General features: G+C 51.2%; 1 protein-coding gene across 2 annotated transcripts in view; it reads left to right on the top strand.

Moving 5' to 3' along the window:
* The first annotated feature begins 9,765 nt into the window (after positions 1-9,765).
* KMT5A (lysine methyltransferase 5A) overlaps positions 9,766-17,399 on the top strand; it is a 28,365-nt gene continuing 20,731 nt past the window's right edge. The window contains exon 1 of one of the 2 annotated variants that reach the window (XM_064379622.1): positions 9,766-9,852. Coding sequence is in view for 1 of the 2 variants with exons in the window: in XM_064379621.1 (XP_064235691.1) it covers positions 16,717-16,830 (114 nt within the window). In the remaining variant the exon portion in view is untranslated. Of the gene's footprint in view, positions 9,853-16,713; positions 16,831-17,399 lie in introns of those variants that run through there. The other variant, XM_064379621.1, reaches the window with a different exon arrangement.

Genomic DNA, 17,399 nt, shown 5'->3' with positions numbered 1-17,399 from the left:
TGTTGGCCAGGCTGATCTCATCTCGAACTCCTGACCTCATGCGATCCACCCGCTTCGGCCTCCCAAAGTGCTGGGATTACAGGCATGAGCCACCTCACCTGGCCCTAATTTTTGTATTTTTAGTAGAGACAGGGTTTCATCATGTTGGACAGGCTGGTCTTCAACGCCCGACCTCCAATGATCCGCCTGCCTTGGCCTCCCAAAGAGCTGGGGGACAACAGGCATGAGCCACCACTCCCAGCTGAGACCCTTTTTTTAGACAGAATCTCCCTCTGTTGCCCAGGCTGGAGTGCAATGGCACAATCTTGTCTCACTGCAGCCTCCGCCTCCAGGGTTCAAACGATTCTCTCCCACCTCAGCCTCCTGAGTAGCTGGGAATACAGGTGCCCACCACCACACCCATCTAATTTTTGTATTTTTAGTAGAGACAGGGATTTGCCATGTTGGCCAGGCTGGGCTCGAACGCCTGACCTCAGGTGATCCGCCTGCCTCAGCCTCCCAAAGTGCTGGGATTACAGGTGTGAGGCACTGTGACCGCCCCCTGCCCCCTTTTTTTTTTTTCTGAGACAGAGTCTCTCTGTCACCAGGCTGGAGTTCACTGGCACAATCTCAGCTCACTGCAACCTCCACCTCTCAGGTTCAAGCACTTCTGCCTCAGCCCCTTGAGTAGCTGGGATTACAGGCATGCGCCGCCACACCCAGCTAATTTTTGTACTTTTAGTACAGATGGGGTTTCACCTTGTTGCCCAGGATGGTCTTATCTCCTGACCTCCTGATCCACCCACCGCAGCCTCCAAAAGTGCTGGATCCAGACCTTGTCTCAAATTAAAAAAAAAAAAAAATTGGCCGGGCGCGGTCGCTCAAGCCTGTAATCCCAGCACTTTGGGAGGCCGAGGTGAGTGGATCATGAGGTAAAGAGATCGAGACCATCCTAGTCAACATGGTGAAACCCCGTCTCTACTAATACAAAAAATTAGCTGGGCACGGTGGTGCGTGCCTGTAATCCCAGCTACTCAGGAGGCTGAGGCAGGAGAATTGCCTTAACACAGGAGAATTGTCTGAACCCAGGAGGTGGAGGTTGTGGTGAGCCGAGATCGCGCCATAGCACTCCAGCCTGGGTAACGAGCGAAACTCTGTCTCAAAAAAAAAAAAAAAATTCATTTGGATCTATATAATCTGGTGCCAAATGTATTCTCTTATATACACAAAACATACATATTTTTATATAAAAATACATATATACATATGTGTATATATATATTTTTTTGAGACGGTGTCTCCCTTATTGCCCAGGCTGAAGTGCAGTGGTATGATATCAACTCACTGCAGTCTCTGCCTCCTGGGCTGAAGCCATCCTTCCACCTCAACCTTCCAAGTAGCTGCACCACCATACCTGGCTAATTTTTTTTTCTTTTTTTTTTGTCGTTTGAGACGGAGTCTCGCTCTGTTGAGGAGGCTGGAGTACAGTGGCGTGATCTCGACTCAGTGCAACCTCTGCCTCCTATGTTCAAGAGATTCTCCTGCCTCAGCTTCCCAAGTAGCTGGGATTACAGGCGCCCACCACCATGCCCAGCTAATTTTTGTATTTTTAGTAGAGACGGGGTTTTGCCATGTTGGTCAGGCTGGTCTTGAACTCCTGACCTCAAGGAATCCACCCACCTTGGCCTCCCAAAGTGCTGGGGTTACAGACGTGAGCCACCATGCCCAGCCCAGCAAATTTTTCATATTTTTTGTAGAGATGAGGTTTCGCCATGTTGCTGGGCTGGTCTTGAACTCCTGAGCTCAGGTGATCTATCCTCCTTGGCTTCCCATAGTCCTGAGATTAAAAGAGTTAGCCACTGCACCTGTCATGACACCGAACTTTTTTTGCTCATTCTTTTTTTTCAGACGGTTTTGCTCTGTCACCTAGGCTAAAATTCAATGGCAGGACCACGGCTCATTGCAGACTTGACCTACTGTGCTGAAGCAATCCTCCTACCTCAGCCTCCCAAGTAGCTGGGACCACAGGCATGTGCTACCACACTTAGCTAATATTCATATATGTATATATTTATTTAGAGATAGCGTTTTGCCACGTTGCTTCCAAGTGCTGGGATTATAGGCATGAGCCACTGCACCTGGCCATATATACATATATTTTTTTACTGTGCTTTTTTTTTTGGTATTTTATATACATATTTTTTTAGACGAAGTCTCGCTCTGTCACTCAGGCTGGAGTGCAGTGGTGTAATCTCAGCTCCTGGTGTCAGGCGATCCCAAAATGCTGGGATTACAGGTGTAAGCCACTTCACCTGACCTTTTGCTTCATTCTTTGCACTCCAAGGGCAAGAAGCCAGACCATTAAACTCTCTTGAAAAGCTACTTAATTGACAAGTTTTGGTCTCCTTCTGAGGAAACCAAAGAAAAGAACAGGAAAGGAATTATTAATAACTCCAAAGTGCAGTGATTCACGAATTTTGCAACTTTATTCACTGTTAAATGGCTACCACTTTAAATTCCACGTGCCCATATGCTTGATAGTCATTCTCTCATTTCATTTTAACAATAATCCTATGAGGCAGACTCTACTGTTTTACTCCCATTTGCTTTGGTTCCCAGTGTATGTGTGTATATATGTGTGTGTGTGTGTATATATATATATATATATATATATATATGTATGTATCTGTACACACACACACACACATATTATTTATTTATTTATTTACTTCTTTTTTTTTTTTTTTTTGAGACAGAGTTTCGCTGTTGTTACCCAGGCTGGAGTGCAATGGCACGATCTCGGCTCACCGCAACCTCCGCCTCCTGGGTTCAGGCAATTCTCCTGCCTCAGCCTCCTGAGTAGCTGGGATTACAGGCACGCGCCACCATGCCCAGCTAATTTTTTGTATTTTTAGTAGAGACGGGGTTTCACCATGTTGACCAGGATGGTCTCGATCTCTTGACCTCGTGATCCACCCACCTCGGCCTCCCAAAGTGCTGGGATTACATGCTTGAGCCACCGTGCCCGGCCTATTTATTTACTTTTTTGAGACAGAGTCTTGCTCTGTCACACAGGCTGGAGTGCAGTGGCATGATCTCAGCTCATTGCAACCTCTGCCTCCTGGGTTTAAGCAATTCTTCTGCCTCAGCCTCCTGAGTAGCTGGGACTACAGGTGCACACCACCACACCTGGCTGATTTTTTGTATTTTTAGTACAGATGGGGTTTCACCACATTGGCAAGACTGATCTCGAACTCCTGGCCTCAAGCGATCCACCTGCCTCAGCCTCCCAAAGTACTGGGATCATAGACGTGAGCCACTATGCCAGCATATTGTGTGTATATATATATTAAACATATTAATATATGTGTGTATATATAGAAAGGGAATTTTAGGCCAGGCATGGTGGCTCAGGCCTGTAATCCCAGCACTTTGGGAGGCAGAGGTTGGAGAAGCGCTTGAAACCAGGAGTTCAAGACCAACCTGGGCAAAATAGCAAAACCTGGTCTCTATTTAAAAAGAAAAAACATGATAATTATATATATTTATATATATTTGCATACCTTCTCTCCATATTTTTTGAGACAGAGTTTTGCTCTTGTTGTGCAGGCTGGAGTGCAATGGCATGATCTCAGCTCACTGCAACCCCTGCCTCCTGGGTTCAAGCGATTCTCCTGCCTCAACCTCTCGAGTAGCTGGGATTACAGGCATGCACCACCACGCCCAGCTAATTTTGTATTTTTAGTAAAGACGGGTTTCTCCATGTTGATCAGGCTGATCTCAAACTCCCGACCTCAGGTGAGCTGCCCGCTTAGGCCTCCCAAAGTGCTAGGATTATAGGCATGAGCCATTGCACCCAGGCTTATTTATTTATTTATTTATATTTTTTGAGATGGAGTTTCACTCTTGTTGCCCAGGCTCGAATGCAGTGGCGCCACCTCAGCTCACTGCAACCTCTGCCTCCTGGGTTCAAGTGACTCTGCTGCCTCTGCCTCCCAAGTAGCTGGAATCACAGGTGTATGCCACCCCACTCTGCTAATTTTTTGTTTTTGTAGAGACTGGCTTTCACCATGTTGGCCAGGCTGGTCTCAAACTCGACCTCAAGTGATCTGCCTGCCTGGGCCTCCCAAAGTGCTGGGGTTACAGGCATGAGGCACAGTGCCCAGTGTCAGTTTTTATAATTTATGTACTCTTTGCAATAAATTACTATTCACATTTACCAATCTATCAATCTACCGTTTGCTTAAAACCATTTAGTGGCTTCCCATTGGACTGGAATAAAAATCTAAGTCTTACTAAGTGCCTTTCTGTCAGTCAGTGTCCAGTTAGGAAAACAGAGAGAAATTTGAAATAGGAAATTCATTAAAAAGGTGACAGAGGACTGAAAAGGCGAAAAGGGAACACAGAGGCAACATAAATAACAATTACAGGAAGCAGCTACCACCTCCAAAGCTGGAGATCAAAGAAAACAAGTTGGGGTTAGTAGAGCTAGCAAAATCGGCGGAAGAGCCCCAGAGAACTCACTCTCAACCCTTTGAGAAAGAGGCACATGACCAGGCAAGGTGGCTCACGCCTGTAATCCCAGCACTTTCAGAGGCCAAGGCAGGCAGATAACTTGAGGTCAGGAGTTTGAGAGCAGCCTGGCTAGCATGGCGAAACCCTCTCTCTACTAAAAATACAAAAAATTAGCCGGGTGTGGTGGTGCATGCCTGTAATCCCAGCTATGTGGGAGGCTGAGGCAGGAGAATTGCTTGCACCCAGAAGGCAGAGGTTGCGGTGAGCTGAGATTGCACCACTGCACTCCAGCTGCCTGGTTGACAGAGTGAGACTGTCGAAAGAAAGAAAGAGGGCAGGGCGGGGCGAAGGGAAGATGGGAAGGGAGGAAGGGAAGAGAGGAAAGGAAGGAAGAAAGAGGGAGGAACGACCAAATTGGTGCTGGGCCACCCAGAGCGCTGCATAGTTGGGACTCAAAACTCGAGGAAGGGTCTGCTGTTGGTGCCTCCCTGGAAGCACAAGGGGGCTGTTTCTGGGGATGTACAAACAACCTGAAGATTGAACCAAATGCCACTGCCAGAGGCAAAGTGCGATTACTGAGGGGACCAGGCTAGGAATAGCAAACAGGCAGGAACAGGTTCCCTCTCCTCCTGCCTCCCAGGCTTGTAGGCACTCTCATTGGAGGAACCTAACAATAACTGAGAACAGGGAACTATGGTTTGCTCCCCTGGTATCACAGAACAGGGTAGAAACATGGATACAGTCCAGGATGGTTTCAAACTCATGAGATCAAGCAATCCACCTGCCAAGGCCTCCCAAAGTGCTGGGATTACAGGCATGAGCCACCACACCTGGCCTGCCTTTTTTCTTTATAGCATTAATCACTATTTAAAATGATCTTTTGGGCTGGGCGCGGTGGCTCACACCGGTAATCCCAGCACTTTGGGAGGCCAAGGCAGGTGGATCACCTGAGGTCAGGAGCTCAAGACCAGCCTGGCCAACATGGCAAAACTCCATCTCTTACTAAAAATACAAAAATTAGGGGGCCAGGCACGGTGGTTCATGCCTGTAATCCCAGCACTTTGGGAGGCCAAAGTGGGGGATGGATTATGAGGTCAGGAGATCGAGACCATCCTGGGTAAAACAGTGAAACCCCGTCTCTACCAAAAATACAAAAAAATTAGCCAGGCTTGGTGGTACGTGCCTATAGTCCCAGCTACTTGGGATGTGGAGGCAGGAGAATCACTTGAACCCAGGGGGCAGAGGTTGCAGTGAGCCGAGATCACGCCATTGCACTCCGGCCTGGGCAACAGAGTAAAACCCTGTCTCAAAATATATATATATTAGCCAGGCGTGGTGGAGAGCACCTGTAATTCCAGCTACTTGGGAGGCTGAGGCAGGATAATTGCTTCAACCCGGGAGGTGGAGGTTCCCGTGAGCCAAGATTATGCCACTTCACTCCAGCCTAGGCGACAGAGTGAGACTCTGTCTCAAAAAATAAATAAATAGGCCGGATGCGATGGCTCACGCCTGTAATCGCAGCACTTTTTTTTTTTGGGAGATCAAGAGCAGCTTGACATGGAGAAACCCTGTCTCTACTAAAAATACAAATTAGCCTGGTGTAGTGGCACACACCTGTAATCTCAGCTACTTGGGAGGCTGAGGCAGGAGAATTGCTTGAACCCAGGAGGCAGAGGTTGCAGTGAGCTGAGATCACACAATTGCAATCCAGCCTGGGCAACAAGAATGAAACTGTCTTAAAAAAAAAAAATGGCCAGTCAAGGTGGTTCACGCTTGTAATCCCAGCACTTTGGCAGGCCAAGGCGGGTAGATCACCTGAGATCAGGAGTTCTAGACCAGCCTAGCCAACATTGTGAAATCCCATCTGTACTAAAAATACAAAAATTAGCTGGGCGTGGTAGCAGGTGCCTGTATTCCCAGCTACTCGGGAGGCTGAGGTGGGAGAATTGCTTGAACCTAGGAGGTGGAGGTTGCAGTGAGCCAAGATCGCGCCACTGCTGTCCAGCCTGGGCAACAGAGTGAGACTCTGTCTCAAATAAGCAAGCAAACAAACAAATAAAAATGATCTTTTGGATAAGCGCAGTGGCTCACAGCTGTAATCCCAACACATTGGGAGGCCGAGGCAGGCGGACCATTTGAGGTCAAGAGTTTGAGACCAGCCTGGCCAACATGGTGAAACCTTGTCTCTACTAAAAATACAAAAAATTAGCTGTGCGTGGTGGTGGGCACCTGTAATCCTAGTTACTTGGGAGGCTGAGGCAAGAGAATTGCTTGAACCCAGAAGGCAGAGGTCGTTGCAGTGAGCCAAGATCATGCCATTGCACTCCAGCTTGGGTGACAATAGAGACTCTGTGTCAAAAAAAATTAGATGGGCATGGTGGCACATGCTTGTTATCCCAACTACTTGGGAGGCTGAGGCAGGAGAATTGCCTGAGTCAAGGAGGTGGAGGTTGCAGTGAGCCCAGTTCGCTCCCCTGCACTCTAGTCTGGGCGACAGAATGAGACTCTGTCTCAAAATATAAAATAAAATAAAATAAAATAAAAGATTGTGTTTTTGAGACTGAGTTTCGCTCTTGTTACCCAGGCTGGAGTGCAATGGCACGATCTCGGCTCACCGCAACCTCCGTCTCCTGGGTTCAAGCAATTCTTCCTCCTCAGCCTCCCAAGTAGCTGGAACTACAGGCGTGCGCAACCATGCCCAGTTAATTTTTGTATTTTTAGTAGAGACGGGGTTTCACCATGTTGACCAGGATGGTCTCGATCTCTTGAGCTCGTGATCCACCCGTCTTGGCCTCCCAAAGTGCTGGGATTATAGGCGTGAGCCACTGCGCCCAGCAAAATAATCTTTTAGTCCGGGGGTGGTGGCTCACGCCTAGAATCCCAGTACTTTGGAAGGCCGTGGCGGGTGGGTCACATGAGGCCAGGAGTTTGAGACCAATCTGGCCGACATAGTGAAACACCATCTCTATTCAAAATACAAAAATAAGACCAGGCACGGTAGGTCATACCTGTAAATCCCAGCACTTTGGGAGGCTGAGGCCGTCAGATCAATTGAGGTTAGGAGTTTGAAACCAGCCTGGCCAACATGGTGAAACCCTGTCTCTACTAAAAATACAAAATTTAGCCGGGCATGGTGGTGTGCCTCTAATCCAGCTACTCAGGATGCGGAGGCAGAACTGTTTGAGCCTGGGAGGCAGAGGTTGTAGTGAGCTGAGATTGAACCACTGCACTCCAGCCTAGGGCAACAGAGTGAGACCCTGTCTCAAGAAAAATAAAAATAGGCTGGGCGTGGTGGCTCACGTCTGTAATCCCAGCACTTTGGGAGGCTGAAGAGGGCAGGTCACCTGAGGTCAGGAGTTCGAGACCAGCCTGGACAACATGGTGAAACCCGCCCCCCCCCAGCCATCTCTATGAAAAATACAAAATTATCAGGTATGTCTTTATTAGCAGATAAACAAAATTACAAAATTCATTGGGCCTGGTGGTGGGCGCCTGTAATCCCAGCTACTTGGGAGGATGAGGCAGGAGAATTGCTTGAACCCGGGAGGCAGAGGTTGCAGTGAGCCAAGACTACCATTGCACTACAGCCTGGGTGAAAAGAGTGAAACTCCGTCTCATAAAAAATAAAATAAATAAATAAAATCTTTTAAATAATGTCTTGTTTCTTCCTTAAAAAATGCAGGGAAGGAACTGTGTCTTTGCAGCCGTATCCTTGGGGGATCCAAAACAGCAGTAAGCATAGTGCTCAATGAATGCTGAATTCATAAATTTCTGAGAAAGCAAACACCTCTGTGTATTTATGGAAGCTGTAAGGCACGTTGGAGATTACGGCAGCAGCTCCTTCATTTGACAGCTAGGGAGGTTGAAGGACAGAGAGCTGAACTGACGTGCCAAGTGACACAGTGACTGTGTGACAAAAGTATCCCTTTTTACCTTTCCCAGTGCTTTCACATATATCACTTTATTTTGCTTTCCTATTTTCCTGGTGCTTTGGCAGGGTCCTTGGGCAATGGTTGGCTATCCAAAACCTTTTCGGGTACCAAAGGGAGAGGATGGATGAGTGATCTCGTCCCACACTCCTGGGAGGGGCTCCAGGGAAAAGCATTACTGGACACCTTCCCTGAGTCCAAAGCAATGACTCTCCCGGACACCTGCTTCTCTGGGAACATAATGACTGAGCCCTTCCCTGAGGGGAACAGCACATACTTGCTTCCCTGGGGTTAAGGTAGCCATTTAGTGTTTGCCCTGCAATTACATTGCTGGCTGACCTTGGGCAGCGAGTAAGTGACCCACTTCCTCTTTTGCCCCATCTGTAAAATGGGTGGGTGTGAAGCACTAGGATATTTGCGGTCCTGGAAGGTTTCCCCACTAACCCAGTTAGTTGGTAGGAGTTTCGCCTGAGGTTTATTTATTTTTATTTTTCTTCCTCAGGGTTTTGAATACTGGAATATTCAATAAACCTTTCTTTCTTTTTTGACACGGAGTCTCGTTCTGTAGCTCAGGATGGAGTGCAGTGGCACTCTCTCGGCTCACCGCAACCTCCGCTTCCCAGGTTCAAGTGATTCTCCTGCCTTAGCCTCCCGAGTAGCTGGGATTACAGGCGCCCGCCACCACGGCCGGCTAATTTTGTATTTTTAATAGAGACGAGGTTTTCCCATGTTGGCCATTCTGGTCTCGAACCCCCGACCTAAAGTGATCTGCCCACCTTGGCGTTCGAAAGTGCTGGGATTACAGGCGTTAGCTACTGCGCCTGGCCTGGCCTTAACCTTTCAAACCTGAGAATGAATGGATCAAAATGCTGGAGGGGTCCGGGTGCTGGAGTTGCCAAACCGCTGGCCGACTCAGGTTTCCCGGCTCATAAAGGGAGGTCTAGGGGTCAAATGTCGGGTTCCGGTCAAGCCCGCAGGGAACCGGAAGTCCCCGATCCTGTAGGCTCAGAACCCAGGGCTTCAGCCCGGCGACTCATGCTCCGGAGGCGGAGCTTCAGCAGCAGAAGGGGAAGGAGTCTGGGTTCCTCCAATGGCAGCTCGGGTGTCTTCCACCGCAGCCAATCAACGCCGGGAGACGGTCAAATTTAAACCCCCCCTCCCATCACCTCCGTCGGGACCTGTCGGGACAGCGTTTGTAGAAAGTGAGGTGGCTGGACCCGCCCCCGCCGACGAGGCGGGGAGAAGGACGGTGCCTCCCTCCGAGTTCACCTATCAGGAAGGGTAGTTTGCAGAGAGGCGGGCGGCGGTGCCAATCCGGTCGAGCAGCTGGAGTCCGGCGGAGCAGTTGGCTGCAGTTGTTGCAACTTTTTTCGAAAGCTGGGTTTCCCGGGAGATCCCAGGCGGTGACAGAGTGGGACCATGGCTAGAGGTATTTGCCCAAGTGGCTGGCGCCGGGGCGTCTGGGTTGGGGGTCGCGCTGTAGGGATGGGGGCCGGGGTGGCGGCAGCGGCTGCGGGGAGGTGTCCTCCTGCGGGTGGTTCGGAGCGAGCTCGGGGACCCGCGTGGGGGGAGTAAGGGTGCTGCTGCGGAACCCGCCCGCCCCCCTGCGCGGCTCCCGAATCCCCCAGAAACCTTTCACTGCCGTGCCTGTTGTTTCCCCTCTATGAAGTGGGCAGCTGCGGGCCTGCCTTTCCACGGCAGTGGGTCCATATGTCAGAGCTCTTTGCAAACTAAAGCGCAGGGCACTTCCAAGGAATAGGTGTTATTGATAGAAGTGGGGCGGGGGCGGGAGTGAGGCTTCGTCCACTTTGGGGCTGTCTCTCGTTGGGAAAGGAGGTGATTCCTAGGCGAGGGCGCAGATGGATAACCTGCATCTTGGGGAGCGTGTCAGGGTGGACACCGCGGCAGGCGCCTTTCCTCCCTCCCCACGTCCTGAGTCAGCTCTGTGCCGCGGAGCGATGGCCGGGCCCCGCTGGCCCACTTTGGGATGAAACGGGTTTCGTACCTCGCGGGCGGGGTCCTTCGCCCCGCATCTGGTCAGGACTTCGCCCCGCCCCCGGTAGATGACTTGGGTGGGCTTGTACAGCCCTGGGAGGCGATGTCCGGCCTGAAGCCCTTTGAATACTTAGTTGGCTATCAGGACAGTGCAACCCAGGTATGCGGCAAAGAGATCTCCAACTGCTTGGTTATTTCCAGCCACTGCGTCTCTTTCACGCTAAAGGGACGCTCAAAAACTTGAGCGTGAAAGTTGAGTAGAATTATTGTTAAAAAAAAAAAAAAAGTAAGTTGGAGTATTATATTTTTCTCAAAATTTCAAGGCATCAAGTGTTAGTAGGAATTTGTTTTAGTGCAGTATGCTCCCTATAGCAATAATAATGAATAAAATAATGATTCACTCAGCAAATATTTATTGGGTCCCTTTGTTTTCAGGCCCTAAAGTCAGTTGCATCATTTGTTCTCCCAGCATCCCTAGAGGGTCTTTTTTGATAAGACATACCCAAAACCTGATGAAAAAATGAGGCATAGTGAACTTCAGGTTAAAGAGCTTCATCACCCAGCTCATGGAAAAAATTAAGACTATTATTTTCCCTTAGAAAAGTGTTAAGCACGTAAAAGTATATTTTAATTTATCTGACAAATTTTAATAAAACTGTGCTTCCTGGGTTCATTTTTCTCATCACAGCAAAATCATTTAAACTACTTGTCTTAAAAGTAGTGCATTAAAAAAGATTGCCTTGGCCAGGCACAGTGGCTCACGCCTGTAATCCCAGCACTTTGGGAGGCTGAGGCAGCAGATCACAAGGTCAAGAGCTCGAGACCATCCTGGTCAGTTTGGTGAAACCCCATCTCTACTAAAATATAAAAAATTAGCTGGGTGGTGGTGTGCGCCTGTATTCTTAACTACTCGGGAGGCTGAGGCAGGGGAATTGCTTGAACCCGGGAGGCAGAGTTTGCAGTGAGCTGGGATCCCACACTGCACTCAGTCTAATGACAGAGTAAGACTCTGTCTCAAAAAAAAAAAAAAAAAAAAAAAAAAGATTGCTTTAATCTATGGGGAAAGATAACCATCTATTATTGAGATACTTAAAATATGGGTAAATAATAATTGCAGCTGGGCACGGTGGCTCATGCCTGTAATCCCAGCACAGGCAGATGACGAGGTCAGGAGTTCAAAACCAGCCTGGTCAACATGGTGAAACCCTGTCTCTACTAAAAATATAAAAATTAGCTGGGTATGGTGGTGGGCGCCTGTAATCCCAGCTACTCGGGAGGCTGAGTCAGGAGAATTGCTTGAACCCTGGAGGCATAGGTTGCAGTGAGCTGATATCGTGCCACTGCGCTCCAGCCTGGGTGACAGAGTAAGACTTTGTCTCAAAAAAATAAAACAAAACAAAATTAGCCAGACGTGGTGGTGCATGCCTGTAATCCCCGCTACTCAGGAGGCTGGGATTTTTTTTTTTTGAGACAGAGTTTTGCTCTTGTTACCCAGGCTGGAGTGCAATGGCGCGATCTTGGCTCACCACAACCTCCGCCTCCTGGGTTCAGGCAATTCTCCTGCCACAGCCTCCTAAGTAGCTGGGATTACAGGCACGCACCACCATGCCCAGCTAATTTTTTGTATTTTTAGTAGAGACGGGGTTTCACCATGTTGACCAGGATGGTCTCGATCTCTTGACCTCGTGATCCACCCGCCTTGGCCTCCCAAAGTGCTGGGATTACAGGCATGAGCCACGCCTGGCCTTTTTTTTTTTTTTTTTTTCTTTTTTCGAGACAGAGTTTTTGCTCTTGTTACCCAGGCTGCAGTGCAATGGCACGATCTCGGCTCACTGCAACCTCCACCTCCTGGGTTCAAGCAATTCTCCTGCCTTAGCCTCCCAAGTAGCTGGGACTACAGGCATGTGCCACTATGCCCAGCCAATTTTTGTATTTTTAGTAGAGACGGGGTTTCACCATGGTGACCAGGATGGTCTTGATCTCTTGACCTCGTGATCCACCCGCCTCGGCCTCCCAAAGTGCTGGGATTATAGGCGTGAGCCACCGCGCCCGGCTTTTTTTTTTTTTAAGACAATGTTTCACTCTGTCACCCAGGCTGGAGTGCAGTGGAGTGATTTCAGCTTACTGCAACCTGTCTCCTGGGTTCAAGTAATGCTCGTGCCTCAGCCTCCCAAGTAGCTGGGATTACAGGCACCTGTCACTATGCCCAGCTAACTTTAGTATTTTTAGTAGAGATGGAGTTTCACCATGTTAGTCAGGCTGGTCTTGAACTCCTGGCCTTAGATTATCCACTTGCTTCAGCCTCCCAAAGTGCTGGGATTACAGGCATCAGCCACTGTGCCTGGCTGATATTTAGAATTGTAAATACCAAATCATTTACAGCATTTCAAATGAATAGTCAGTCTTTTTATTCTAGAAGATTGGGCTTTGAACTTGCAGTTTACTTTGAGAGTCCTGCTGGGTCACAGAAAGAAACTGTTCAGATGCCAGGCAATGCCTCACTCATTTTGAAGTTTTATAATCATGCAAATATTTACCATCCCAAATCTATTAGTCTCGGGGGTCGGTCCATCTACCTTTTGCTATTTCTGCTGCCACTGTTGAATGGTCTCCTAGTTGGTTGCCCTCCTCATTTTACCATCTCCAATTCATTATCCCTTAGTACCTGGGGAAGTCCCCAAAAATACGTATTTTTCTTTTTCTTTTTTTTTGAGATGGACTTTTGCTCTTGTTGTCCAGGCTGGAGTGCAGTGGCACGATCTTGGCTCACCGCAACCTCCACCTCCTGGAGTTCAAACGATAATCCTGCCTCAGCCTCCCAAGTAGCTGACCTCATGATCTGCTCGCCTCAGCCTTCCAAAGTGCTGGGATTACAGGCAAGAGTCACTGTGTCTGGGCTTTTTTTTTTTTTTTTTGACATAAACTCACTCTGTCACCCAGGCTGGAGTGCAATGGCATGATCTCAGCTCAGTGAAACCTCTGCCTCCTGGGTTTAAGCAATTAATTCTTTTATCTCAGCCTCCTGAGTAGCTGGAATTACAGGTGTGTGCCACCACGCCTGGCTGATTTTTTGTATTTTTAGTAGAAATGGGATGTCACCATGTTAGTCAGGCTGGTCTTGAACTCCTGTCCTCAGGTGATCCATCTGCCTCGGCCTCCCAAAGTGCTGGGATTACAGGCATGAGCCACCATGCCTGGCCAAATTTTTTATTTTTTTTAGTAGAGATTGGGTTTTACCATGTTGGCCAGGTTGGTCTCGAACTCCTGACCTCAGGTGATCCACCCACCTCAGCCTCCCAAACTGCTGGGATTACAGGCGTGAGCCACTGCACCCGGCCTTTTTTAAAAAATTATTAGTCATATAACTCTTAGACAAGTGATTATCTGCCCTGAGCCTTAATTTCCACATATATGAAATAGGAATAATAGTAGCTTCTCATAAGTTATTGGGAAGATTAAAACAAATAATACGGTACTGCAGGGTCTAAAACATAATGAACAGCCAATAGTTATTAGCAACTAGTATTATTGCTGTTGACTTATATATTTTTATGAAATCCTGGGCAACAGTAAGAGTTTTCATTTCACTCTTTCTCTCTCTCTCTCTCTTTCTCTGTGTGTGTGTGTGTGTGTGCGCGCGTGTGTGTGTGTGTGTGTATTTTTTGTGGGGGTAGACAGAGTCTTACTCTGTCACACAGGCTAGAGTGCAGTGGCACAATCTTGGTTCACTTTAACCTCCGCCTCCCAGGTTCAAGCAGTTCTTCTGCCTCAGCCTCCCAAGTAGCTGGGATTACAGGTGCATTCAACCATGCCAAGCCAATTTTTGTATATTTAGTAGAGACAGGGTTTCACCATGTTGACCAGGCTGGTCTGGAACTCCTGACCTCACTTGATCCACCTGCCTCAGCCTCCAAAAGTGCTAGGATTACAGGTGTGAGCCACCGAGCCAGCCAGTATATTTGTTATATACATATAAACTTGCAGAAAAAAGGACTGTTTTGAAACTTACATTGAATGATCTACATTTATATCTTGTAGGTACTAGAGCTCCAGAATTGACAGGAATAGGTGCTAGACTTGTAATGTATCCCCTGCAATTGGTGGCTCAAATGCAGAGATAGCTATGACCATGAGTCGGGGTGTGGGGTGCAGCTCTGTTATAATAGTATGTGAAATGAACAAGATGATCTTTGTGACTGGTTCCTGCTCCAAAACCATGATTCTCATGGTAGTTAAGCTGCAAAACTTCTCTGCCTTGCAGAAGTAGAAGACACTTTCAGATGACTCAACCTGGTTATCAGAGTGTCACTTTCGAATCCTCTTTCGCCTTCTGGGTAATCCTTTGGATATTCAACTGTAGTAGGCACTGCAGAGGGCATGGGCAGCGTACCTGGCCCACTGGAGTTAGTGGTTGGGCTGGGGACCCTGCCTTAAAGGATGCTAAAGTATGAGCTGATTTGGGAGGGATTGTCTGAGCAGTGACCTGTCACCACCTAATCCTACTCGTCTTATCCGTTCTAATGGGAGGTGAGGGAGGCTGAGGGGGGGAGGGGGGATGGCTACAAACAGCCATTTGTTTATCTATGGATGTTGGAACACGTGCCCCGGTGGATTATGCAATTCAAGGTTCTTGGGTTTTATCCATGAGGACACTGAGGCCCAGACTGGGGAAGTCACTTGGTCATGCTCACAAAACACCTCTGGGCAGATGCAGGGAAATAAGTACAGTCCCTGACTCCTAGCCCATGGTTCAGGCTGCAGGAGCTGGATGCCTTGAAGTGTCTTGTTTGCATCTATGACTTTGCACAAATACAGTGAATCTGGCTGTGGGCCCTCAAGCCTTGACAGCCACAGCATAGTGGTAAAGGGCAGTGACCTATGCTGAAGCAGCCACCAGAGTGACGGTAACCTTGTCTGCCTATGGGGGCATTTTCTGACGGGAGGATAGGAGAACAAGGTGACTTGTTAAACCCTTCTGCAAGACCATTTGCTCCTCCCAACTTCCATTTCCTCATCTGTAACCTGGATGTGTAGTGACTGGGAGGGCAGCCCCTGAGGTTAGTTGGCCTGGGCTGGAAGCCCATCTAGTCCTGAGAATATGGCCAAGCTCCTCACTTTCTCCATCTGTTGAAAAGAGATAATAATGGTGTCTACCTTTGCAGGGCTGCTGTGAGGTTTGAATGAGATAACGGCAAGAGACTCACCCAGGAAACCGATCATTCTAACCCCTGGCTCTGTCTCCCCAGGGCTTCCTACCGGTCAAGTACAGCCCTTCTGGGTTTGACACCTGTCCCACTTCCTAATTCTGTGGCCTGGGACAAACCCCGGCACATCCTTTGAGTCACGGTGTCACCATCGTAAGCGGGGATGCCCACAGGACCTGCCCCCGTGGGCGTGCGGGGAGGATTCAATGCCGGTGAAACTCTTGGTGGGCACAGCGCCGGGCACACCCGAGGGCCTGGCCTGGCGCGTTCACCGCTGCTGATTTCGTCTGGCACTGACTGGGCTCCCAAAATATTCACGGAGCCAGCGGAAAAGGGAGCCGGGCGGGAGCCTGTGCTGTCATGACGGTGTTTCCCACCCCTTCTTCCGCGAGTGGCTGAGCTCCCGCGCAAGGGGGCGCGCCCGAGCCGGGATTCGCCGCGCCCGCCCGCCCGCCCGCCCGCCTTCTGGAGCGGCCTCGCGGCGCCGCCCCTGCCAGCCCCCTCCCCGGGCCGGGCGCAGGACGGTGGGCGGCGGCGAGCGAGCGGGCGGGCGGGCCGCGGAGGACGCGCCGCCTGCGCCTCCCTCCCTGCGTGCCTCGCTCCGGACAGCCCGGGGCTGCCGCGGTGCGCCGGTGCCGGGCCCTGCCTCGCCGGCCATGGGGGAAGGGGGCGCCGTGGGGCGCCGCCGGCCTTTCCCCGGGGCGCCGCGGCGGCGCTGGTGGCGGCGGCAGCAGCAGCAGCAGCGGCAGCGGCAGCGGTGGTGGCCGGGCCGCGGCGGCGGCGGCGGCGGCGGCGAGGGCGCGGGGCGCGCCGCCATGGGCCTGGCGGGGCTGCAGGTGGGTGTGTCGGGCCCGGCCGCGCGGGGGGCGGGCGGCGCGCGGGGCCCGGCCGGGCCGGGCGGCGGGAGGGCGACGCGGGCTCCGGCCCGGCCCTCCCGGCGGCGCGGGCGGCCCACCAGCGCCTGGGCCTCGAAACATGGCTGCGGCGGGAGGCGCCGTCGCGGCGCCCGGCCCGGGCGGCCCCGCTCCCCGCCCCGCCGCGCCCTGAGCGCCCCCTCCCCCGCTTCCCCTGGGTCCCCCTCTCCAGGCAGGAAGATGTCCAAGCCCCGCGCGGTGGAGGCGGCGGCGGCGGCGGCGGCGGTGGCAGCGACGGCCCCGGGCCCGGAGATGGTGGAGCGGAGGGGCCCGGGGAGGCCCCGCACCGACGGGGTAAGCAGGCACCCTCCCCGCACCCCCGCGGCGCGCCTGCCCGGCCGGGGCCGTGAGCACGTGGGCGACCCCGGGTCCCCTCCCGCGCCGCCCCGGGGCGTCCGGCCGGGCCGTTTCCTTTGCTGCCGCCTGGCTGGGAGTGGCGCCCACACGGCTCCGCCATGAGCCTGGCGGTGTTTGACCTCGGAAAAGTTTGACTGCGCCTTCATGGCGTCTCCGCAGCCCGAGACCCAACTTCCCCGGAGGTGGCCGCCGTCCCAGGCTGTGCGGGGCCTGCCCTGGCCCCTCGGAGAGGTCATGGGTCTCGCTGCTTCGGTGTAGAATGGTTCCCGAGGCGGCGAGGCCCCCCGCGTTGCTTCTAGGGACGCCATCCTCTGTGCTTACTCAGAGGACGGGCCCCACGCCCAGAGACGCCCTCAGTGACCTGAACCGCCCCACCGTCCCGTCCGCTCTCTTACTGACGCCCAGGTGCGGCTTGCCGCCCCGAATGCGCTGGCTCTGGCCTCTGCTCTCCCCAGCCTCCCCAGTAACCCTGAGAGAAGTCCTCCCGTCGCAGTCCTGGGAGGCTG

Source organism: Aotus nancymaae, unplaced genomic scaffold (genome assembly GCF_030222135.1).
Source record: "Aotus nancymaae isolate 86718 unplaced genomic scaffold, 86718_ANA_hifiasm-v0.15.2.pri h1tg000021l, whole genome shotgun sequence".
Taxonomy (NCBI): Eukaryota; Metazoa; Chordata; class Mammalia; order Primates; family Aotidae; genus Aotus; species Aotus nancymaae.
This window is presented reverse-complemented; position numbering and strand designations above follow the sequence as displayed.